The sequence below is a fragment of the Bactrocera oleae genome, chromosome 4 (genome assembly GCF_042242935.1).
Source record: "Bactrocera oleae isolate idBacOlea1 chromosome 4, idBacOlea1, whole genome shotgun sequence".
In the NCBI taxonomy this organism is placed as follows: domain Eukaryota; kingdom Metazoa; phylum Arthropoda; class Insecta; order Diptera; family Tephritidae; genus Bactrocera; species Bactrocera oleae.
In genome coordinates, this window is record NC_091538.1 from 33,432,344 (window position 1) to 33,458,823 (window position 26,480).

At 37.0% G+C, this 26,480-nt stretch overlaps 1 protein-coding gene across 2 annotated transcripts; it reads left to right on the plus strand.

Annotated features, from left to right (window-relative positions):
- The first annotated feature begins 487 nt into the window (after positions 1–487).
- HSPC300 (haematopoietic stem/progenitor cell protein 300) lies at positions 488–26,114 on the plus strand. 2 transcript variants are annotated; one of them, XM_070108134.1, is made up of 3 exons: positions 488–722; positions 25,533–25,669; positions 25,728–26,114. In XM_070108134.1, exons 1-2 carry the CDS (start codon positions 602–604, stop codon positions 25,640–25,642), a joined length of 231 nt encoding a protein of 76 aa, XP_069964235.1. In that variant the 5' UTR covers positions 488–601; the 3' UTR covers positions 25,643–25,669; positions 25,728–26,114. The 2 variants fall into 2 exon arrangements, with proteins under 2 accessions (XP_069964235.1, XP_069964234.1); XM_070108133.1 differs by lacking the exon at positions 25,728–26,114 and having other exon boundaries at positions 491–722; positions 25,533–25,712.
- Positions 26,115–26,480: the final 366 nt, after the last annotated feature.

Consider the following 26,480-nt stretch of genomic DNA (forward strand, 5'->3'; position numbering starts at 1 on the left):
GGCGTGTTTTGTGCTTGATTTATCTCGCCTTTATTAGTTTTTAACAGTTTGTTAATTTAGCTTTAGCGGTTTAGGAGATATGCATATGAAATCTTTTAGAGAGTGGGACCACGCCCATTTATAAAAAAATTTTAAACTGCAGATGCCCCACACTAATTTGATTCTGTATACTAAATAACAGTCTTTTATCTGATTGTGGAGCTTAGTTATGACAATTTAATTGTTTTTATTAATGGTGTTTTGTGGGCGTGAAAGTGTTCAGATAAACTATTGATTATAGTTGGATTTTAGTTTTGAGCTTTTACATTAGAAAAATTATAATCAAATATCCAAATTTGTGTATACAAATAGAACAATGGCAACATTCGTGAAATAAAACCAAAACAGAATAACTGATTTCTGCGTTGCAATTACGGCATAACTTTTGACAAATTTGGTTTGTTAAGGGCGGTAAGTACGGAAGCGAGGAATGTCGTGCCTTTTTGTGCTATCAGCACACAACCAATCATCGATGCTCAGTGCATCGATTTATATCGGTCATCATTATTGCGTTAGTTTTTTTATTTGTTAGTAAAAACATTAAATTTTATGTGGTTAGGAGATGAGTTCCATTCATAGAGAGGGTGTACAAAAACAAATACATCAAGATTGGGCGAATCGTGAATATATCGAAGTGATAACAGCAAGTATAAAGCGGATAACGGATTTCCTCAATTCATTTGGTTAGATATAAATATTTTTTAAATTATTTAGTAGTATTGTAGTTACTGTAGTTTATGTGAAGTATGTACCATTCAGGTAAATGTATAGTTTAGGTCCCCCTATTAAGGAGGCCTCAAAAATTAATATTTTTTTTTTTAAATCTAATTTTTACGCGTAAATTACAAATCCGTGAGCGGAAAGTGAATTTTTTCAATAAATAATGTACTTATATATTTACAAATATATTTAAGGCACTTTGCACACATATGTTTCAAGTCACTTTGTTGTGTTGTCGTAGCGGCAAAATTCTGCAGAATTTAGATTACTTATTCTACCGAGTTGACAGTCCTTGGCCGGAATAAATTCGGGTCTGTTCCGGCTACGTAGACTCGACTGTCGTGGGAACGGGCAAATTCACTAATTCGTTTCACACATTTATTTTATATTATATAGTACATAAGTAGATTTAATTCAATTCATGGAACACATTTGTTATTGTGCATATAACGAAAATTGTGTATAAATAATGCTTATATAAAGCAAATATTAAAATAATTAAAATAAAATAAATATGTAGAAACAATGTAGTGAAGTGTTAGTGTATAATAGGTGGGGTCGGCTTTAGAATAACGTCCCACGCTTTCGTGGATAAAATGGGTATGGGCGGATAGAGGAGATCCTCCAGATCAAGAATATATATAGATATAGCCGCGGGAAACTTATAGTTTTCGAGATATTTACGTTTAAAGTTGAAAATTTCAACTATTTAAAGTACGTATTTTTGCTATTTAAAATGAATTATACACTTGTATTTTTCACTTTTATATCCACTAACACTTGACTAATTCGTTTTTAGAAATTTTTTTATATTAGATGCTGCAAAAATAGCTTTATTTCAATATTTAAATCATTCTTCAATTTTATTAATTTTGACAATAACAAAATGGTTGTGAATGTCAAAACATCAGTGTTGCCATACTAATATATTTGGTAAACGAATAAAACGAACGAGAAAAATAAAATAAACAGAGAGATTGTACCCTAGATACAGGAAACAACGCAAACAGAATTTCTGCGCGTAAAAACTTTGATACACCCCGGTGTTGGATCGACCAGGGTTATTTTTTTTGAAGCGCGGCCGAAGGCCGCCAACGCAAAAATAAGTTCTGCGCAAAAAAACCTTGATCCACCCCGGTGTTGGATCGACCAGGGTTATTTTTTTGAAGCGCGGCCGAAGGCCGCCAACGCAAAAAGGAGTTCTGCGCAAAAAAACCTTGATCCATCCCGGTGTTGGATCGACCAGGGTTATTTTTTTGAAGCGCGGCCGAAGGCCGCCAACGCAAAAAGAAGTTCTGCGCAAAAAAACCTTGATCCACCCCGGTGTTGGATCGCCCAGGGTTATTTTTTTCAAGCGCGGCCGAAGGCCGCCAACGCAAAAAGAAGTTCTGCGCGAAAATTATTTTGATACACCCCGTTGTTGGACCGGCAAGGGTTATTTTTTTTGAAAAAGTAATATTGTCATAGAGGGTATAACATAATACTTAACATCAATGCTTTGTAATAGTTTATTTCTCTAGGTTTTGGATTCCTGTATTTGGGGTATTGTCTGTTTTAATTTCTTTCAGTTCAATTACAAAAGGTGTCGATAAGGTAACACTGGTTATTTGAAATTTTGCAACCCTTTTGTTATTGTCAGAATTAATAGAATTTAACAATAATTTAATTATTGAATTAAACTATTTTTGCACTATATAATGTAAAATAAATGTGTACAAACGAATTAGTGAAGTGTTAGTCGATATAAAAGTGGAAAATATAAGTGTATAACTCATTCGAAATGGGAAAAATGCGTACTTTAAATAGTCAAAATTTTGAACTTTAAACCTAAATATCTCGAAAACTATAAGTTTGCCGCGGCTATATCTATATATATTCTTGATCTGGAGGATCTCCTCTATCCGCCCATACCCATTTTATCCCCGAAAGCTTGGGACGTTATACTAAAGTTTTCCCAATAGGTGCATAATATAAAAGTAAAATTAACTGTAAATCGAGGAATTGTGCGATAAAATTTGTGAAATTTTCAACTTAAAATGCAAATATCTCGAAAATTATAAGTTTTATATATTCTTTATCTGGAGAATGTCCTCTAACCAACCATACCCCTCTTAACCCTGAAATCGTTGGATCCCAAAAAAATAACCCTGGTTAGTCTAAAACCGGGGTGTTCATAATTCATTCGCGTCGAACTCCTTTTTGCAGTCGCAGCCATCGGGAAACACTAAAATATGTATTATTGGCCATGAACGATAATGGTTCGTGTATTTTGGGTATCATCTTTCTGTTTTATTTTATTTTTCTTCGCCTGCTAAATATGTTAGTATGGTAACACAGGTTATTTGCCATTTTGAAACCCTTTTGTTATTGTGTGAATAATTCGAATTGAACAATAAATAAATTATTGAATTAAAGCTATTTTTGCACTATATAATGTGAAAAAATTATGTAAAAACTATTTGTTAGTGTTAGTGGATATAAAAGTGAAAAATATAAGTTTAAAGTTCTTTTTAAAACGAAAAAATACCAACTTTAAATAGTTGAAAATTTCAACTTTAAACGCAAATATCTCGAAAACTATAAGTTTCCCGCGGCTATATCTATATACATATATTTTTGATCTGAAGGACCTCCTCTATCCGCCCGAAATCATGGGTCCGTATTCTAAAACCGAAAATTCTGGAAGAATTTGCTTTATTAATCACACGATTATGAATTTTGTATTGACAGTATAATCCTTTCTTTTTATTTATTTTTAATCGTTTTCAAAATATGGTAACACCAATTAGTGAAATGTTAGTGGATATAAAAGTAAAAAAAATGTAAGTGTAAAATCATTATAAATCAAATAAACATGCATTTTAAATAGTTAAATTTTTGAACTTTAAATCCAAAGGTTTCAAAACTAAAAGTCAGCGGCAACTAAACGTATATATTTTCTAAATCTAAAACACCACCTCTATCCGTAGATACCCATTTTAACCCCGAATTTGGGGAATGCTATTACAAATTTCAGCCTTACTGGATATGAAAGTTAAAAATATAAGTAAAATCGATTATACATCAAAAAAAAACAGTCACTTTCAATAGTTGAATTTTTGAACTTTAAATGCAAATATCTCAAACACCTTAAATCAGTGGCAACTAAATGTATGTACAATACATATTTTTTTAATCTGGAGCAACTCCTCTATTTGCACGTACCGAATTCGAGGGATGCTATTCTAACTCCCAGGTAAATTTTCTGCTATAAATTAGTTAGTAGGTGAGCGTTGGCTGCCCTAAAACTTAAATATAAGGAATCCTTAAACTAGAACCTAAAAAGAACCCAATCGCTTCTGCGAATGTAACATCGGTACAGGTGTCTAATTGCTTCGCAACTTCACTGGATCGGGACACGCTAGTGATAGTAGGCGATTTATCGAGAAATCCGTTCGAGATGATTATGAGTAGATGGCCCGATCCGAGAGTTAGTATAGGTCGCCTGTTCATGATATTTATCAGACCAGAGCTAGCGATGGTAATATTAAGCGAACTATTACATATGCCTGCAATTCTGGTGGGGACTTTAAAGTCCCCGTCATTCATGGTGCAGAATGTCGAATTTTCCAAATGTTCTGCTAGCTCCATCCCTCTAGTAGATCTCTAGAAGGACCGAGCGGCTGTTTAGTTTTTCCTTGGCCGCAGCTGTCGATACGCCTTCCCGCTATTCCCACAACAGCCGGTTCTACGTGACCGGAATTGATATGGATTTTATCCGGCCAAGGTTATTTCGTCGATATAACCCTGTTTGGATCGGTAAGTTCTAGTTTAAGATTGTCGTCCTTAGAGCAACACCTAGCAGCATGGCTGCTCAGTATCCTCCTGAACCGTGCTGGCATCCAGTCTAATCCGGGCTTAGAGGAACTCTTCTGCTGCATTTACGCGAAAAGGCTCCATCTACCTCGGTTAGGGGCAACAAATGCAATGGATGGAGCCATTTTAAGACCTCTTCAGGCCTTAAGATCCATAGGCAGTGGACGACAAGTTATGTTGCCCCATGCTGCCAACTCACAACTGCGGCATCTGCTTCAACGGCCGTGCAATCTTCACCATGTCCGAGTACTGCGCCGCTACTCCAGTCGAGGGACCAAAAAATGACCTCCATGACCGTAAGGAGCTAACACAGGGAGCATGACTCCCAGACCAATAAAAAAAAAAACGAGTTAAACATCCGCTCAGATCTCCTAACTGTCAACTCGATATAATTTTGCCACTACACCAACAACAACCCCAGGGTATAGCTATGCAGTCAGCCGATGTCGAGATTGTAAGATTTAATATATACATTCCCTCATTATACGTTGTTGACAACATACAAGGCAATTGGCCGGCCGGTCTTAAACTACGTTGCTCAGATATGGTCGCCTGGATGTAGTGCAACGCAGACGAGCAAGCTTCAGGCATGCCAGAACACTGCACTCGGGACCATCACGGGATGCCTCTTGATGTCCTCAATAGAACACCTACACAGTGAGGCCCAAAAGCTTTCGATTAACGAACTTGACGAGCTCCTCTCCAAGCAGTTTCTGCTGGGATGTTTTCGTAGACTTCGGACGCAGCTAACTTCAGACTTGTACAGATCGCCATTCACAGTGTAGCAATTAACACCTTCACCTACTCCTTCTCAGTGAATGGCGTACTTGAAGTTAAAACACCACCCACCGCAGACGAAGAGCTCGAGTTGCCGCGAGAATCTAGAGTGAGCCTTTCGCAAGTTCGTTCTGGATACTGTAGACAGATAGATAGATTGAATAGAGCTATGCACCGCGACCTTTGGTTTATTGTGTCCTCCCTAAGTCACACTCACTTAGCCCCAGCACTTTGATGAACTCCAATATCCTGCTAGGTGCTAGTGAGGCGATGTGATCCCTATTAGGAAACAATTACATTAGGAACCTGTTTCTTGGGAGACTGAATTCATTTTTAAACCTTCTAAGGTCGTAATTCCCCATTAGCAACCTGGCATGGTGCATGCCTTGGAGTTGATGCCTGTTGTTGTTGTTTTAGCGAGTTGACAGTCCTTGGCCGGAATAAATCCGAGTCCGTTCCGGTTACGTAGAACCGACTGTCGTGGGAATGGGAAGACAGTGCCGATGTCTCTCCCTGCCTGCTCATTTCATACTATGGAGTAGCTTCTTAATAATGTGCGGACCTACCGCGACGAAAGTCTCTGGTCCTAGCATTATTGTGAAGGCTGCCGAGCGGGCTAGCTCGGGGTGCTAGGCAGCACCACTCACTTCGGTTGGGAGATGCCGAGAATGCCTCCGACTTAAGCCTGTGCACCACGACAAGGTGCTTACCATTCGCAGAGCGATACTGTAGCAGGTTAAACTCCTACCTATACAGAATCGACCCCGGCATACCATATATATGTCCAGCATGCAATGAGTATCCACATGAAACTAACCACCTCTTTGCATACCCACCGAACTCTACTCATCTAACACCTTTTACCATATGATCCGACCCTTTTGAAACTGCTCGTTTCCTGGACCTTCCGTTAGATGACTTCGACGACAACCAAACTGAACCTTACCACCCCAACTGTTGCAACAACAACATACGGCGTTTTTCGCTGGTTTCTAGTGGTGATCCAGTTAGTGCGGGAGTAGGGTGTAGGTGGTGGTTCTCACGCTGTGATGTTGTTTAGCAACGCCATTGCAAGGTGCAGCGGGGCAGAGTCCTGTAGCACGGGGTAAAAAACAACGCACGTGTGGTGCGCAGGAGGGAATACGTTGGGAAATAACAGTAGCCAGTGAATGAATTGGACTTGACTTATGGCGGTAGGACACACGGAACAGATTGTGCGAGGAACTAAGAGTTGTCGTTTGGTTGCCTCACGAGGATTGGAGTGGATGAGCGTTGGGGGATAGATCATACTGGTAATCATGTGTAGTTGAGCTCCTTGGAAACGTGGATGTCTTTTGTTGGCCACTCGAAATAAGTCGTATTTAACAAAACTTTAATAACAGTTTTAATATGAAATAAATGTGTAGAAACAAGTAGCGGATATTAACACTAGATTTACGGGTATCGACCGAATACCTATTTTTATTGAAATCCGTCTTTTTAACGGGTAAATTAAAATACTAATTTTTGTAAAACTTTTTATTTTAAATTAATTTAAACTTTATTCACAGTTATTTTCAATACTTTTTTTACATGTAAACTCTATTTTGCATGCACACTTTCCACATACATCTTTATTACATTTAATGCAAATGTTATTAGATCTATTTATTTTTACATAACCCAATTTGACAAGATTTTCGCACATTTGGATTTTGTGAATCAGATAATGAATTAAAACTTTTATTTTATTCGTCGCGATGGTCACTGCCTAGTTCTTTAACCCATTTGGAAAACAAAATGTTTGCGAGTAATTTTTATTCCAGTGGTCTCCTTGTACAATATCCAAGCATTGATGGCTGCCAACTCTAGATGTTATAAAACATGTGAAGCGGCCATCTACGGGATACTGCTTTCACGCTATATTTTCTAGCAATTTGGTCTACAATATCCACTCCAAACTTTATTTTGTTGTAATATGCAATTTTTGTAAGTGAAATGCTCGTAAAAAATGTATCCGTCAAATTGACGAATTAACCTAAAAATAGGTATACAACATATTGAAATACTAAAATGTAAGGCATTCGGTGGAAACAAATAGAAATATATATTCAAGCAGCGCGCTTATTCAATATTTTTAATTTTTTTGACAATGTTTTTAATTTGTCGTGAAAGTTACAAACTTAAGACCTTGGTGGCACCCTTTGCCTATATTTCTGCTGTATAATTAACGGTATATAATATTCGAATAAGCTTGCCTAATTTATATTATAGTTATAGGCTCCTAATTATTGTAACCGTCGTTTTTTGTCACTCGTACATAAACGTGAACGCGTGTGGGTGAACATAGTGCGAATGAATTTTTACATTTTGGTAAAAATGTTGGAAAAACTTTAGTATACCGTCCCAGGCTTTCGAGGATAAAATGGGTATGGGCGGATAGAGGAGATCCTCCAGATCATGAATATATATAGATATAGCCGCGGGAATGTAGTTTTCGAGATATTTACGTTTAAAGTTGAAAATTTCAACTATTTAAAGTACGCATTTTTTCGATTTCAAATGAATTATACACTTATATTTTCCACTTTTATATCCACTAACACTTCACTAATTCGTTTGTACACATTTATTTTACATTATATAGTGCAAAAATAGTTTAATTCAATAATTAAATTATTATTAAATTCTACTGACAATAACAAAAGGGTTGCAAAATGTAAAATAACCAGTGTTACCTTATCGACATCTTTTGTAATTGAACTGAAAGAAATTAAAACAGATAATCCCCCAAATACAGGAATCCAAAACCTAGAGAAATAAACTATTACAAAGCATTGATGTTAAGTATTATGTTATACCCTCTATGACAATATTACTTTTGTTTTGTAGAACTTCTTTTTGCGTTGGCCGAAGGCCGCGCTTCAAAAAAATAACCCTGGTCGGTCCAATACCGGGGTGTACCAAGGTTTATACGCGCAGAAATTCTTTTTGCGTTGTTTCCTGTATCTAGGGTATAATTTATTTATTTATTATATATTTCTTCGTTTACAAAATATATTATATGGCAACACTGGTGTTTTGACATTTACAACCATTTTGTTATTGTCAAAATTAATAAAATTGAAGAATGATTTAAATATTGAAAAAAACCTATTTTTACAGCATCTAATAAAAAAAAAATTCTAAAAACGAATTAGTCAAGTGTTAGTGGATATAAAAGTGAAAAATATAAGTGTATAATTAATTTTAAACCGCAAAAATACGTACTTTAAATAGTTGAAATTTTCAACTTTAAACGTAAATATCTCGAAAACTATAAGTTTCCCGCGGCTATATCTATACATATTCTTGATCTGGAGGATCTCCTCTATCCGCCCATACCCATTTTATCGCCGAAAGCCTGGGACGGTATACTAAAGCCGACCCAAAATGTCAGGTTTTTGGAACTATTTAAAGAGTAAAGAAAAACCGTAAGTAAAAAAAGTTCAATAAAAAATTTATATTAATTACTAAGTGTGCCTAATCAATGTTCATTCATATGATCAATTGATATCCTTTTATAGAAAATGAGTAAAGCGCGACATACAAAATCTTGGAATTTCTAAGACATAGGTGGCTGAAGTGGCAAAACAATGATGAAGCGATTGTTTTCGGAAATAACGAGAACAACTGGAAGGGCCTTTAGAAGACTACAGACATAGAAGATCTTAACAATCAAGAGACTGTTGCGTGGAAATTTCGAACCGTACTTTGCGTAGACGTTTTTACGAAAATGGATTTAAGTAAAATGGCCAGGTATAAAGCCAAATTACAGCTTATGCAGAAAAGATGCATTTTATGGGTTAAGTTGCATAGAACCTATGACGCCACCTATTGGAGTAAGGTGTTTCACGCATTTTTATTACATTTTTAATTTTTCATTACTGACATATTTAACTTTTTTATTTTTACGTTTTTTATAGGTTATCTTAAGCGACTGATGTCGTCTTGAGGTCGTCACCAAAGTGGAAAATTATGTGCGGAGGAGGAGAAGAGATGGTTTGGAGCTGCGTTTTAGACGAAGAGCCAGTCCCAATTCACTTCGTTGCAGGGACGATGCGCTCTGACCAATACATAACTGTTTTGAAAATATTTTTTTGCCATATTTGGAAAGGCTAAGGTATCCGGCAAGAGACTACACGTTCATGCAAGATGGTGCTCCTTGCCATACCAAGACTTAAACCCAATACAAGTTTGTTGGGTACATCTAAAACGCAATGTCTACCAACGAAAAAACACAAAAATTGGAGATCTCAAAGAAAACATCAAGGACATATGGAAAAATGATGTAGATTTGCATATAAAAATAAAAAATGGCATTATTGATCGATCGCGGTGGTATTAGCCAGTAAGGGTAGGCTTACCAAATAATAAATATATATGCAATTATCATCACGAAGACAATATTGTTGCACCAATATAGTCGAAATAAGGTAAATTACGAGCGACAGTTTAGTTGATCAAACTTGAAACCTTTCGAAAATATTGCCCGTTCGTAATTCGATGGCCAGGCACTGGTAATGTTATTTTAATATTTTGTGCGGTATCCAGTATTTTTTTATTTGCTGAGCAAACGTCTAGGCATAGAATTCACTAAATCCTGGCATACAACATCTGGGATTTTATCCCATACGTCCTTTAGTAGTATCCAAAGATCCTCTTTATTTGATGGATTTTGGCCACTTTAATCTCTTTCCATAAATTGGTTATCGGATTAAGGTCTGGTGATTGCGGAGCCAACTTAAAACTTCAATGCCATTTTGGTTGAACCATTCTTCCTTCATTCATAACATGTTTTCACCCAAAATCCTGGCATATTATAAGGCACCTATTGTACCCTCCGTCAGAAATTAGAGACATGTTTAATAATAGGAGAAGCCCTCATTATACTCTCGCTAACTGGGCAATCCGCATGATCTTCCTCAAATTTTAAATGTTTTTTTTTTCAGTGACTTTGACTTGAGCAACTTTAGCTTTCAACTTTGATTAAGAATTTTTGAAAGGTTGAATTATCCACGTCCAAATAATACTGCTTCTTAAGAGCAGAAGAGGACAGAAACGAATCTTTTTTCACCTGACTCAAGACTCGATTTTCAAAAATCGCCATATTATACCATTTTAAATTGCACCTGACTTCTTCATTTTCCACTATGTAAATCAAATAACAATGATTGTATCGGGGTAAAACTTTGCGTTTAAAGTATACCCCCTTGTGACCAAAAATTGTTTAAATCGAACCAAAACTGTTCAATCTCCTAGGTACTGAATATGTGGACCCTAATGCCTATAGTTGACTTTTTACCGAAAATATCTGTCAATGTGTAGGATATATAATTGAAATTCATAAAATAAAATAAATAATTGAAACTCTTGATAATAGTTTCCTTTAATATACAATTTTGCCAACTACTGAAGGAATTTCCCAAGTTGCGAGAGTATAAAATTGTCTGTTACACCCGAACTTAGAACTTCCTTACTTGTTTGTTGGTACATCGTGAGAACACAAACAAAATTACTAATTCTGTCAATTAATTTTTTGTTTACAAGCCATTTGAAGTTGACGTGTCAAAGTATTTTTTAATATGAATATATTATTTTTTATATATGCATATTAATATTAATATTGAATATCGCGCAGTGATTAAATTCATTGTATTGAAAGGTTTAAAAGCAAAGGAAATTTATGAACAATTGTTAGAAGTATATAGGACTCCTCACCTTCAAAACGCACGTCGAATTTTGGGCTGGTGAACTTAAACGTGGTCGTACTAGGCTGGAAGACGATCCGCGTTAAGGACGACCAAAAACCGCAATCACACCATAAATCACTGAGCAAGTTCATAATATTGTGAGTGAAGATCCAAGTTTGACTAAGCGTGAAATTGATAATGCCATAGGCTTCTCAGACGAATGTGTACTCCATATGGAAAAGCTATTTGGAAAGTTATTGCCGCACACGTTAGGTAGGTAGGTAAAGTGGCTGTCATTCGACACAGCTAGGCCTTTAGGAGCCCCATTGTGATACCACTGGGACTGTGGTCTCCTCACTCTATTGGCTTCTCTCTGAACCACCCTGTACTTCTGATGAACTTCATCAGTGAGCCAAGTTTTATCCCTGCAACCTCCTAGACGTCGTCAAGAAACCCACGACTGATGGTTGCGATTCTTTTCCTATATAGTGCTGCGCAATCGCATAAAAGATGTTTAATGGTCTCCTCCTCTTCTACTTCCTGACAGTTTCTACAATAGTCGTTATATGGCGTGCCAAGTCTACTTGCATGTCTGCCTATTAGACAGTGGCCTGTTAGTACTCCTACTAGAGTTCTTACAAGTATATCATATATAGTAGCCAGAGGCATATATATGTCCTCCTTACCAGGATCTAGTTGTTGGGTGGTGCCTGTTCTGGCTAGGTCATCTGCTACACAGTTCCCGGGGATGTCACTGTGTCCTGGAACCTATTGCAGGTTTACCGTGAAATCGGATGTCGGATCCTCTAGAAGATCATGGCATTCTTTCACTGTCTTCGACGAAATCCTATGTGAAATCAGAGATTTCAAAGCCGCCTGGCTGTCTGTATATATAAATATATTCCTTGTATATATAAATATATTCCTTGTATATATAAATATATTCCTTGTATATATAAATATATTCCTTGTGGTGAGCACGCTCCTTGTCAGTACAAGAAGGCTTTCTTTAATTGCGGTGACTTCCGAACATCCGTGGTTATGGGAAGAAACGGGAACTTCCTAAGTATCATAAAATGCCCCTGTTACTAACGACTAGCAAGGAGAATTCCCTCAGTCTCAGAGCTGACCTCGCTGCCATTTGCTTGCAAAACAGATCTGTTGGCAGTAAGTGTAAAATTACGTTGAGTGCCTGGCTTGGCGTAGAGAGAGCTCCACTGATGCAAATTCTGGCTGCTTTTTGTATACTTTCCATGCTTTTAATCGCATATTTCTTTCCTGAAATTGGCCACCATACTAATATACCGTAAGTCATGATCGGTCTTACAATTGCTGTGTAAAGCCAGTAAGCTACCCGAGGTGTCAGTCCCCATCTGGGCTCCACCATTTTTTTACACTTGTAAAGCGCTGTAGCTGCTTTCTTTACCCTCGCTTTCAAGTTTTGTTTCCAAGAAAGCTTCCTGCCCAAAATTAGTCCCAAGTAGCTTGCTTTATCTCCTATCGTTAGCCTGGTGCCATTTAAAGATGGCGGCGGGATTTCTGGAGTATTGTGTTTCTTAGTTAACAATACTATTTCTGTCTTGCTAGCATTTAAATTCAGTCCGCATGATACGGTCCATCGATTAATATTGTCTGCAAAGGGCTAGCGAGGGTATTCGGGAACTTGCCTCTAACCGAAACTGCCACATCATCAGCGTAAGCCACAACATGTACCCCTCTCTTTTCTAGATCCACAAGCAATTTGTTCATTGTCAGGATCCAGAGAAGTGGGTATAACACGCCTCCTTTGTGTGTACCCCTTTCGAATGATCTACTTATCGTTGAAGCTCCCAGCGTTGAAATAATTGACCTGCCCAAGAGCATCTTTTCAATTAATTTCAGGAGAGGCTCAGAGATGTCCAGATCTTTAAGCACGCTCAATATGTCTAGGAAGGCTACGAGGGTGTATTCTTTTATCTCCAGAGACTTTTCAATCTCTGTTACCACTGAGCTTAATGCTGTTTCTGTGGATTTACCCTTAGAATACGCATGCTGCGAAACTGCCATTTTTCCTGGGTTTAGTTTGCCCTTTATATGTATTTCTATTAGTCTCTCCAGCGTTTTTAAAAGAAATGAGACGACATGAATCTGTAAATTGTTTAACGAGGATGTCTAGGTCCTCTTTGTTCTCTGGTTGAAATGGTGGAATCATAGGATTACGCTTTTTAAGCTCCTGCATGTGCAGCTGCCAGTTCGTTTTCCTATGATTATTAAAGTTCTCTTCCCTAACTACATTCTCTTCGCTTATACACTCAATGTAGCGGGGATCTGAGAAGGAATGTTCCTCCAGTACCCTCCAATGTGTTATTTTATCCACCTGTTCTTCCGATATAAGTGTTATATCTAATATTTGCTGTCGGTTTCTGGTTATAAATGTTGGCGTACCACCTTTCTTGCATAACAAAAGCTTACTTCCTATTAAATAATTAAAAAGCAACTCACCCCCTTAATTGATGTCCGTGCTGCCCCATAGTGTGTGGTGTGCGTTGGAGTCGCACCCAAGTATAATCAAGCACTTGGATGCTTCGGTGTTTTGTACCAGCTCTTTGATCAGCTGCGATGGTACTGCTACCTCGTCATACGGCATGTAGCATGATGCCAGCCGGTATTTCTTTCCGCCCGTCTCCCAGCCCTACTATTGTAGTGTCGTTACTACTGTAACTGTGTATTAAAAAAACATTAAGCTTTTTACTAGCCAATATACATGTCCTAGCCTTACCTACGCAGCCAGCCACGTATACATTATACCCCGGTGTCCTCAGACCGCAAATACGCCCTCCATTAACCCATGGCTCCTGAATGAGGACGAAGTCAGGCCGTTCTTCTGCCATGCGGTTAACTAGGGCTAGAAACGCTAGTTTGCTGTGGTGTAGATTAATTTGGAGAAGACGCATTAATTAGTGTCTTCTCTGCATCTTCATGAGAGTCGCTCAAAAGCTCACTCTCAGTGAAAAGTTTAGAGAGTCTGTCTGCAAGCTCAGACCCCGAATTACACTCCCTTGGTCAGTGTTCTCTACATCGCTCGAGAACCACCGGATCTTCTCGACTTCGTCTTACGATTCCGTTGCCAAGTTTTCTCCTCCATCGGCGTCTGACTTGTAGGTCATGACCTTCACTTTTGTGAATCCGTAGTTGATCTCTCCGCCACTTTTCGCTAGCGGTTCTACGGATTCCTTTGTTAGAAGCAAAAGAATCTGCATTGTGGCTCGTTTAGTCTCCACACCAGATTCCGCTGCGGGGTCATCGAAGGCCCTGAAGAATCTGCATCCCCCAGTTGGTAAATTCGGGTTACAGGCTCTTATGAGCTGCATTATCTGGTCCGGCTGCGATGGTGTAGCCTGGATTCATACCCTTGCCCTCGGTCGGGATGGGATATATTTTTGTCTACCGCTACTAGCCTGGATCCGGGGTAGACCTCCCCCAACTTAGCCTTTGCGGCCTTATATAGCTGGACCGATCTCTCGTCGTCACACGCTATCATCTTTATCTGACCTTGATACCATTCGGCATTCGCACATGACGGGGGTGAGCCTGGTTTGCTTAGTAGCACTTCCAACGCCACATTCGTCAGTGCGGCTTGCACCCACTTCCATTGGGCTTTGGGGATTTTTCCTTCGGGATCAATCTCATCCAGCACCCCAATGACAATGCGGTTCCGGGCCACATCAACAAGAGATTTCGCGGGCGTCACGTCTTTTGTCTTCGGTCTTTTGGCTGACTGCTTAGCCTCTTCAGCTGACCTTTGTCTCTTAGCTGTCACTTCCGGCGCTTCCAGCTTGAAGTTAGGTAAGACAGCTCTCGCGCAATCAATGGATTCCTGGAGCTCTTTTGTTAGTTCCTTATTGGTTGGCGGCAGCTCCACCTCCAGCAGGTATGCAGCGCGTCGCTTCTTGCTTTCGCTGGGTCGTCGATCTTAAAGGTAGGCTCTCTGGCTGACCCACTACCGGCAGCATTACTTTTGGCATCTCCTGCTTTCCCCTGCTTAGCAGCAAGCTTAGCATTTTGTGAAAATTTTTATTCTCAAAACTCAAAAGTTTTAATAGTTTAGAAGATAAGTCACTTCAAAGTCAAACCATCTCACTGTATAAGGTTTTGTTTTTTTATTCATTGTCTGTGCAGAAACGTTTTTTCTCTTGTTTTAAAATTTATTTTGTATGTTTTTGTATAAGCATATTTTGTGTATATTGTACAATATATTGTTGCTGCCTTAGATAAACGGCATTATACATAAGTATATCACTTAATTGTTTCTTTCGTTAGTTGCAAAATGTAAGTGCTCCCATAACACTGGTTTACAGTAATTTTGTTTCTTGCCAATTTTGGGTTGTTAAAACCGAAAATGATTGTAAAAATTTTCTAACACTTGGGATTTTTCGTATTGTAGTCAAGGGGAGTTGGAGTCAAAGCACCACCATTTACTAAAATGATCAGTATAGCTGTACGTGATGTAAAAATTTTGAACTCAAATTCGTATTCAGGACACCTCAAACACCCGGGTGTCTTAGCACATCAGTCGCAAATTTTTCTTTCAGATTTGTTAAGTAGTGTCATTTATTTATTTAAATATAAAGACGCCAATCGACATTGTAATACTAAATTAAGAATTTATAAAATAGGATAATGAGTGAAAATATCAATAGTTATTTAAATCGATATTAAAAAAAGTATCAATAGACTAGGGGTATTATAATAGACGTAATTTGATTTCTGGAATGAAGGCACTGAGCGAACCATAAATGAAGTCCACTTCGTTGTGCAGAAAGTTGAAGAGTTGGGCAATGCGGTTGTGAGGGCTGTTGAATACATATTACTTGGTAGTTTTTAACAGACTATTGCGTCTTTACGAGAGACCCATAGGCGCGAATTCGAAACAGTTGTTTATGTCAGGCACATTAATCAGGTCTTTCACGACTTTAAAGACAAATATTAAGACATTTATTGAAGCTCTTACAGAGTTTCGTTTGCATTTTTTCGATAAATTTTATTGCGATATCGGTGAAAGGAGACCAAATTACGGTGCCATTTTCCAAAACTAGAACAACCAGAGATGAAAAAAGGCGTAGTAATGAGTTGGAATTCGTGAAATCCTTGCTAGTCCTAGTTATAAAACCTTTAACTTTGAAAGCCTGGATAGTGATCTTATCAATATGCTTGTTGAATGAAAGTTCGTTATCTATGATGATGCTCAGGTCCTTTGCGTTAGCTGGTGTTTGAGAGTGTGATCGTGATTATGATACGACCACGCACTTTTTAATGTTCAATTCTAGTTTTGTTTTGTGGCACCAGGTCGATAGTTTCTCAATATCACTCTGGAGATCATGGGTGTCTTGTTCACTAGTTATCGTTCTGAAGATCTTCAAATAATAATAATAATAATAACCCAACGATTACCTTCCTCCCGCTCAACCGACGCGAGGGGGGCAATCCGCATACGTGCGGAATTAGCCGAGTCAGAAAAGGCAAGAGAGTTTTTTAAGTGTTGAGATCTAAAACTGCTCAGCTACAGAAACAAAAATTTCAACAGCTAAGATTTATAGTTACAATATAATAAATTGTTATATTTTCATTTATTAAGAGAAAACAATAAAGTCTTTTTAATTTTGAAAAGTGAGTCAGATAAGTCAAATGTGCTGGAATGAGAATTAAAATCATGACATATACGGCGGAATGGCTCGTTTAGTTCAAAATTTGATCTACAGGATTTTAGTAGTAAAGGTCTAAACTGCTTCGAAAAGCGAACCGGGATATTAAATTTAATTTCTGACAGGAGAAAAGAACTGCAAACTTTTCCATTCAAAATTTTCACTAAGAATATTATGCCAAGCATTTCCCAACGACTAGAAAGTGTAGGTAGATTAATAAGTTTTAAACGACTAGTATATGGAGGTAGACTTACCCTAGAATCCCATCGGAAATGCGCTAAGGCGAAATGTAAAAATTGTTTTTGAACAGACTCTAACTTGTCAGAATGGATTTGGTAGCTAATGTTCCATACAACAGAGCCGTATTCCAATATAGGTCTAACCAAAGTTGTATAAAGTGTTTTAGTAATATACGGATCTCTAAATTCTTTAGACCAACGTTTAACAAAACTGAGGACAGCTTTTGTTCCAGACCATGGTATCAATATGAAGACTAAAATTAAGCTTAGGGTCCATATTAACTCCCAAATCAACATAGTTAAAAACTTGCTCTAGAATATGGTGTTTTATTACATAAGAGGAGTGGTGCACAGATTTACGGGAAAAACACATCATCTTTCATTTATTGAGATTCAATGGCAAATCATTTCTATCACACCATGCAACCATATTGTTTAAGTCTGTTTGCAACAGACACCTTTCCTCAGTTGAAGTGTATGATTTAAAAAGCTTTACGTCGTCAGCAGATAATAAAATTTTTGAGAATTATATTACTGAAGAGATATCGTTAATAAACAACAAGAACAGAATCGGGCCAAGATGACTACCTTGCGGAACACCTGAAGAAACATTAATTGTATCTGAAGGTGTATTCTCAAATATCACTCGTTGTGTTCTATTATAAAGATAGGAATCTACCCATTGAAGAAATCTTGGCTGAAAGCCCAGCAGATCAAGTTTATGTATGAGAATCGAGGGATTTACTTTATCGAAAGCTTTGCTAAAGTCTGTGTATATAACATCCGTATGCTTATGCTCCCTAAAACCCAATGATACATGGTTTACAAATTCAAGCAAGTTTGTTAGAGTCGATTTCCCTTTACGAAATTCATGCTGAGATGAAGAAATTAACGAAGAAATCGAAAAGGTTATGTGGTCAGTGATGATAGATAGATAGATAGATCAAAAAATTTAGGTATAACTAATAGTTTTGCGATACCTCTATAGTTTTCAATGTTGGATCTAAATCCACTTTTATGCAAAGGAATTATAAATGACTGTTTCCATATTGAAGGAAATATACCGTGTTTAAGAGAGGAATTAAATATCCTTGTCAAAGGCAAGTAAATATATTTGGCACTATTTTTTTTAGGAAGCATGAGGGTATCATGTCTGGGCCGTAACTAAAAGATGGTTTTAACTTATTTAATTTAAGTAGGACGTCTTCATCAGATGTAATTGGAGCGTTAATTAAAGTATTCGAACACAGCACGTGCTGACAAGAAAAAATTTTGGAAGAATTATTACAGTAGTTTGACATGAAAAATTCTGCAAACATATTGGATAGAATAATTTCAGTTGAAATGATAGATTTGTATTTCATCTTGGACGGAAATTTGGAAATCCTGCGTTTGGAGTGGACGAAATCATAAAATGATTTTGGATTACTTACAACATTCTTTTTTACTTTCTTTAAGTAATTACAATATTATAACATCTTTTGTTAAGCTAAAAATATTGTCGACGCAATACAGAATATTTAAAATAGTCGACATGTGAACCGGTTTTTTTTAAATGTTTTAGGCTCGAGTTTTTCTGTTTTTCAATTTATGTAACTATTTCGAAGACCAGGGACTTCTACTTTTACTTGTATTAACAATTACTATTGGAACATACTTTTCAAATAATCTCGTAATAATGTTATCAAAATGAGACACTCAATTCAATATCACCATAATAATTAGGCCATGATATTGTAGAAAGTTCTGTATTTAACTTTTTAAAATTAGCTTTTGCAAAGCTGAACCGAGTACGGAAGCACGAAGTTTGATAATTATTATCCCGTACATTGCTCATGATTTCGACAGATATTTCCAAAGCAGGATGATACGAGTCCTCTGGTAGAACAAGAGGATTACTCTAAATAACGGAATACTTTGAAGAGGTATCAACGTATACTAAATCTAAGCATTTACCAAATGTATTCGGAATCAAATTAATTTGGTTCAGACCCAACTCGGACATTTTTTCGAAAAACTCATGACAACATGACCGATTGCAAATCGGTACGATATGGTCATCGAAAGCTTTCCACGAAGCACACGGTATATTGAAATTTCCTAATACGATTATTGAATCTGCATTATTTGCCATCGAGGTAGCACTATTTATTAAAGAAGCATGCTTCATGTAAACAGATAAGTCCGAATGGGGTGGCATATAACCCTAAATAAATAAAGCAACTATTAACATAGACTCTAATACATTTAAATTCAAATGAGTCGGTTCCTGGAACAAGAACATCTTCAGATGGGATAGAGGAATGTACGGCAAATAGAACACCTCCACCGATTCTGTTCAGGCGATCACATCTAAATATTTGAAATTCGCTGCTTAAAATCTCATTATCAAAAATGTGAGGTTTTAACCATGTTTCTGTAAATCCACTTATATGGAAATTAAAATTGGAACTGTTTAAATGCAAGTCGGTTAATTTTGTATTAAGACCTCTAACATTTTGATAATAAATGCTTAGCGCCTTTCTACCAATCAGTTTTTTATATCAGTGGTTGCTTTTGGTAATTTAACAATGTTTTCCTCATACTTCTAAGTTTAGACTTAAATTCGCATACAAAAACCCCAGGTGGCCAGAATGAACTACCTAAGATCTTTTTGAAGGTTTCAAGAGGTACGTCTATTTTAAACCATGATATACTTCTGTCATAATTAAAGTTAAAAATACGGATATTGATATCATCAATTTTTAAACGTGACGAAATGTAAGACTTAATGTCCTCCACCTCTTTGGCAAGTCTAGAAATAAATATAGACTTTTAGGTGGAATAACTACTAAATTTTTAATAGATGTTACTAAGTTATTAGGGGGATCCTCTGGAATCGTGTGACACTTATTACTATTAGATAGAGCTTTTGGGGAATTGAGCTCTTTGGAAGTTGACGGCTTATCACCTTGACGGCAATGAGAAGAGAGATTTATTAGGTCATTGGGCGGACACGTTCTTTTCTGTACAGAAGAACTAATTGTTACTTCATCGGAAGGATGTTTACGCTTAGGAGCAGGTTTGGAGGATTCATGAGAATTATTCAGGCACTTAAAAGATTTGAACAATATTTCGTAGTGCCCACATTTTTCAGTGAGGGTTACAAGATCTCGACCGATTTCGTTAAAGCCATTTCGTGTCTCCCTATAAACTTTAAATAGATCGATTTCAATAGATCTACAATTTAAATAGAACCAACGCAATCCCTTACAGTTGAAAATAGAATTTGAGATTCTACCTGTCAGTCCAGCACATTTAATATGGGCAAGCCCATCACAACGCCAGCATGAAACATAGCGATCTGACTCGCCTTTAATGTTACAATTGGGGAAGTTACAAGACATAATAAACAACAAGAATGTAGATCAAATAAAATAGTAAGTAAAACAAAATTTAATGGATGTAGAATAAATTAGTGTGTTAATAAAATATTAATAATAATAAATTGAATTAAGAACAAACGCAAAAATAATAGTAATTTTTATTTTTTATCAAAGTTCAAAACCAAGACAGTTTGAAAAAGCAATATAGCGAGCAGTTTTAAATGCACTGGAACAAATAAAAAGCTACAAGCTACACAGCTGTGAATAAAGAAGTAAATGAGATAAATGAAGAGAGAAAATAGAATAAATTAAAACAAAATGACACAAAAAGCTGACGCGGCACCAAAAATTCGCAAATTTAAACTTTTTAATAATGCACAAAACTTAAGAACATTTAATACTTAGCTTGCAACTCAGAGTTAAATCACTAAATATTGAATTAAATCACTAAAAAATCAATTAAAGTTTAAGAATTTTACAAAATTAAACACAATAGTTCGCAGCAAAAAAATTACAGCTTTTTTTATCGTTCACAAAAATATTAAAAAGAGTTGGGCCCAGGTGTGATTCTTGGGGCACTCCTGAGGTCACATCGTGCTTGGTAGATACATGCCTATCAACTTTAACTTGAAGTTACCTTCCAATTAGGTATCAGTGGATCCAACTGAGTGTGTTACTTTGTTATGATGGTCCACCCTATCGAATGCTTTGCTGAAGTCCGTGTAGACGGTATGAACTGCCTGACCGTTATTTAGAGCTTCGAGTAGGTAATTAATATAAAGGAACAAGTTGGAGGTAGTGGACCTCCCACCGACGAAACCGTGCTGTTTGCTGTTGATGATATTCTTAAAGAATGCAGTGAGTTGAGGAAAAACTATATTTTCACAGAGTTTAGCCAGAGCAGAATATATACAATCTGGCGTATAGTTGGACATCAGACTAATTCCAATTGCTAGTCAATTTGACAGTTTTACACTTATATACTTAGACTTAAATTCCGTCCGTACCCGAATTTACAGTTTATCCATTTTGGAAGGCGGATTTAGAAACTTGACTAGCTACTGATTAATGTAGGCCCACAAAACTTCTATCGGGTTAAAGTCAGGACTTTGTGCTAGTCATTTGAAAATTTAGTTTTGGATCCATTCTTGAACAATTTTCGCCGTCCTGTTGGAAAATGATTTCCAGGCTTAAGCTATTCTTGCGGACGATGCCAAAATATGCCTTATCATCTGATTGGTACCAGTTAATTTCCGTCTCATCTGACCATATAAGCCTCTTGCAGTCCGCAATTGTCCAATATTTCCGTTTTCAGCAAACTTTAAGTTAAGCTTCAACATTTCGCTCAGATAAATCAGGTTTTCGAACCTAATTTTCTGCAAAAATAACAAATGTGTAATAAAATTAGGATAAAAGCTTGTTTTATTTATTAGTTAAACTATAGACTTGCATTATGTCTGTTTTAATTCAAATCGTTCGCCTTTTATTGCTTTTTAAAAACTTCACACGGTTTTGGAAACTAGCACGTGCCGCCTGTACTGAAATTTCGTTCCAAATTCAGTGCAAACGGTGCTTAAACTGATCCACTTTTAAGTTTTTACATTTGTTAATTTTCGCATCATATATCCCGATATATATACAAAAATCCAAAGGATTCAAATCCGGAGAAGAAGGGAGCCATTCATCATCTGATATGAAACAGGGCATATAGTCTATGCACCACTGCTGAAAAATTCTTGGTTTATGAGTCTGGGCAGATTCTTGTTGAATGCAGTGTGGATTATTGCGAAACATACTGGACACATGGGCGGAGAAGTGTCCAAAATGCACTTCCTCCAAATAATATATTGCGTTAAGTTTTATTAATGAAAGGAGAGGGAGTATTCCTTTGGTAGATATGGCTCCTCAAACCATAACAGAAGTTGTGTTTTGATACCCTTCAATAACTCTTTTATCAACTGGAATCTCAGACATACTGGTTGTATAAACGCGGTCATTTTGTGAATTATAGCGTGCCTGTAAGTCCCAGTTCATACAAAGGCTTTTTGTCGCCCAAACCGGTTTTTTGTGGGCGAAAGGACGACGAGGAAGGACGAAGGGACCGTACCGTTCGAGCTCGTGGAAGATGTTGTCAAATGCTTCTTCCATATCTATGAAAGCTACCTTCTTGTTGTCTATTGCATTTTTTAAAATGTCTGGGAGTTGGAATACCTTTGTATTAGTTGATCTGCCTTCTCTATATGTGCATGTTGTGCTAGGTGTAGATACTTCACTTAAAGTGGCAAGGTGACAATAGCATGGTGTAGGTTGAACTGAGCAATCTTGATGATCGGTGTCATTTCCTTTCACCTGTTTGCCCTTCAATATCCGAGAGGATCAGGTATAGACTGGTTGTCAAATCCTCAAGCTACTTCGTTGAGGGGATTACTTCGTCAGTTCCTATTTTTGCTGGCTAAACGGTACTCTTCGATGCTGTTGCCTGTTGGACTGCGTTCGCTTCTTCGCACTGCTCTGTCGTATTGTCAACCTTCATGGGTTCTTGTTGCGGTTCACTATTCACCTTCATGACCTCCACGGTTTGGCAAGTATACTCCCAAACCTGTGTTCAGTCTGAAACGGATTTTGGGCTTTAGACAGGTGCCTTCGTTCTTTTCTTCTAGCACCTTCCAATGATTGGTTTGCAGACTTTCGTTTTAGACTCGCAACAAGGCCAAACACAGTTTTCACAGATTTTTGTGGTTAGGTGTACGCCTAACCAGCCGGCTAATTTGGGTATTCTTTTCGCTAGCCATTCAGCTGTGCTGTCACTCCCGAGAACAATAATGGACTTTTTCAGCTCTTCCGCGCCTCATACATTATTGCCTCTTGGATCTAGGTCAGCTGTTCCTTATAAAGAAACTCTTTTGGGAAGTCCTTCAGTAGCATGGTCACCTTGACGGCTTTTATTGCTTCAGCATAACTGTGCCCCTGGTCAGGCCTTATTGTGTGTTGCTTCGGAACAGCTGACCTTTCCAGTTGTCTGGTCGAAGATGTTGATCGCGGTCTTTTCTAAGGCTGGTCCTCTAGTGGCGTTCGCTGAGCCTTTGCTGTTTGTTGCTGATTTTTGCTCTAACTGCTTAGACTCGGGCAAACTGTGGACTCATTCCCCGTTCCAGATTTCTTAGGTATCTTATAATTCCTGCTCCACTCAGTCCTTGTCTTTTTGGATCGTCTCTTGCGCGAGGACGCCCTAGTTTGGGAACTTTTGGTCCTCTCTGCCTTCTGTGCTTTTGTCATTATTGTAGCTTTCCCTTTAAAGTGATGATCGTGGCTTTTTATGCGTTGGTTTTTCTTTATTTTGCCGGAGAGGAGTATGTGCCCTCAAACCGTCCTGATCGTTTGCTCGGTGAGTGGTTTCTCCTTTCTCTGGGTGGTCCACTCTGCCTGATGCGTTCTTTTCCTCAGGTGTTGTACGACGGTGTTTCCTGTGAGATACCTCCGTCCATCGAGGCCCTCGACGCTAGGACGTTCGTGTTCGGTTTTGTGGTCCCTTGTGTCGTCCGTTCGGAGACTTCTCGTTGGCGGCTTTTTTTCTTAGTCAACACTAAGGAGTGATCGCTCGTCAAGGATCGGTTTGTCCTTATAGAGTCGTATCTGACATTTCTTCGCCACGTCTGGTTAGACCAGAGTCGCTTAATCTGCTGACGCGTTAAGTATCCCTTCGGTATGTTTTTCGTGCCGCTCGTATCTTTTTTGCTAAATTGTAGAGGATGAGGCGCTCTAACTCATGCCGATGTTTGTTCGGGTGTTGTTCGGATTCATGCTTGTTGGTGTCGCGATGCGTCCTTTTTGCAGCGGCCTGCCGAGACAACTCAGCGAGTGCTGTTTTCGTTTCTCTCGGGTCAACTCGGCGAGGGAAGGACTATCTTCCCTTTTTCGTCTAGAGGCCCTTCGGCTAGTAAAGGAATGGTCTTCTTCCCGCGCGTATTCGGCGAAGAGTGCTCCGGTTTTCGGTGATACCTTTCTTAATTTTTTCAGGGTGGCCGCTTTTCTGCTACTCTTCCTTCTTGTGTTGCTCTTATTGTTCTTCATAATTTTGCATTTTCCTTTAAGTATTTTAAATTATTCGACAAATAAGCTTAAATTTTTTCATGGCATTTAAAATGCGTTTATGTAGAGGGCATATGTGTGTCCGCATCAATATTGCAAATTATGCATTAAAAAAATAATTTAATTAACATTAGGACTATAACATTTTTTTTAATTTTGTACACATACCGGATTGCAAAAAAAAAAAAATAACCCCAAACACTGGGTTTAAAATTAAAAATACAAAATCGCATTGACAAATAAAAAACGAAAATTATGATCCTAAGCATATAGTAAAGAATTAAAAAAAGGATTTGTTTTAAAATTAACATTTTCATTATTAATTCTCAAGAGTACTGGCAAACTTACACATTCAAATTAAAAAATAAAATTTTCCTTTTTAACAAACATCTTGGATTAAACTTCAATTAAAACTTTTTAATGTCGTTGTTGTATCCAAGATGTTGGCATTAAAAAATTTAAATATAATTTTTAATCCCAACATCTTGGACTCCAACATCGAAATAAAAATTTATTTTTTAATACAAGATGTTGGATTAAATTTTGAATCGTAACATCAGGATTGAAAAATGAAAATTCAATTTCAATTTAAAAAATAAAATTAAAATTTGAATATAATTTTTAATACCGATGCTGGAATTAAAAATTAAATTGTCATTTTTTAATCGCAATATTGCTAATTCCTTGCAAACTAAAAACACAAGATAAACAAAATGTCGTTGACAGAAGATGGGTTGGGCTAAGAATATTCATATATCAGTTAATTGTATAAAGTTTATATAAGAACTTTCAAATCTCGGTGCTTCTCAGTTATAACACGGCATTAACAGAGAAAACATTAATACCTTACCTTACATTAATACTTAGAGCTCTTACCCGAAAACGTCAATTGCTGAGGAAATTAACAATGTTCTGTAATGCATCCGGTATGTTTCTGACATTTTATTTTCAGATTCAGATTGGTAAACTTTCTTATTAATTGTCCTTTGTTTTCATTGAAATTTAGATAAAAATATCGCTAATAAAAAATATATTTATAATATATTTTAATTTCAGATATGTCTTGCCGGTCACGTCTTGCTGTTTTGAATGAAAAGTTGTCGACGCTGGAGCGTCGAATTGATTATCTGGAAGCATGTGTAACTCAAGGGGAAACCCTTACATGAGTTCAGGGTGCTAGAATTGGTATTATTGTAATAAATTTTTCTATTAAAGTAAATACGGTTTTAAATAAAATGTGAACTCTATTAGAAATATGTGGATCATAACTATACCGGAATTTGGTATTAATCATCGACTACCATTGGGGCTGTTTTGTCGTGATTCGGCATTTGATCAGAACTAATAATGTGAATTACTTCACAAATTTGGATTATGTCTAAAAAAGGATTTTGTTATTAATCATCGAATACTCTTAAGGATAATTGTTTTAGAGCTTAAACGAAAGTTGACTAAAAACTAGTTTTTAAAATTTCTTGTTAGCGCACATCTGTGGATTGAAGTGTGATTATAATTCCTATAATGTAAACGATCATGTTTGAAAAAATTCAAGTTGCATTGCATTACTACCATAACTTAATTCCATTCAATGCTCTGAAATATAGAAATGTCACACTATACTTGCAAATTAATATAAAATCCACGAAACTTCAAAATTTTAAAGTACAATTTAGTCATTGTTTTAAAAAACCTTTCGGAACGGTGGTCTCAAAAATGTAAACTTATATACCAACAAGTCGCAACTAACTCCAAAAGTTTGAAAATATTTTCATGGAATATACATGGACATACAAAATTGTACATAAACATTTATGATTACCATTCTCCCATAAAGATCTAATGAAAGAAAAAACAATTAAATTTCACGTTTGGACTACTGTCGGCTTCTTGTGGTAAACCGCGTTTGTTTCAAAATTTGGAGTGGTTCTGTTGTAATGCGAATATTACATATATAATTTATAAACGGAAGATTTATTTTCAGAAAGGAATTTAAGCTATATCGAT

Excerpts from the sequence above, each read along its gene's own strand:
- HSPC300 (XM_070108134.1), top strand. The coding sequence starts at position 602 with ATGAGTTCCATTCATAGAGAGGGTGTACAAAAACAAATACATCAAGAT. Across the intron at positions 723-25,532 it reads GGATTTCCTCAATTCATTTG|ATATGTCTTGCCGGTCACGT; the intron begins GTTAGATATAAA and ends TTTTAATTTCAG.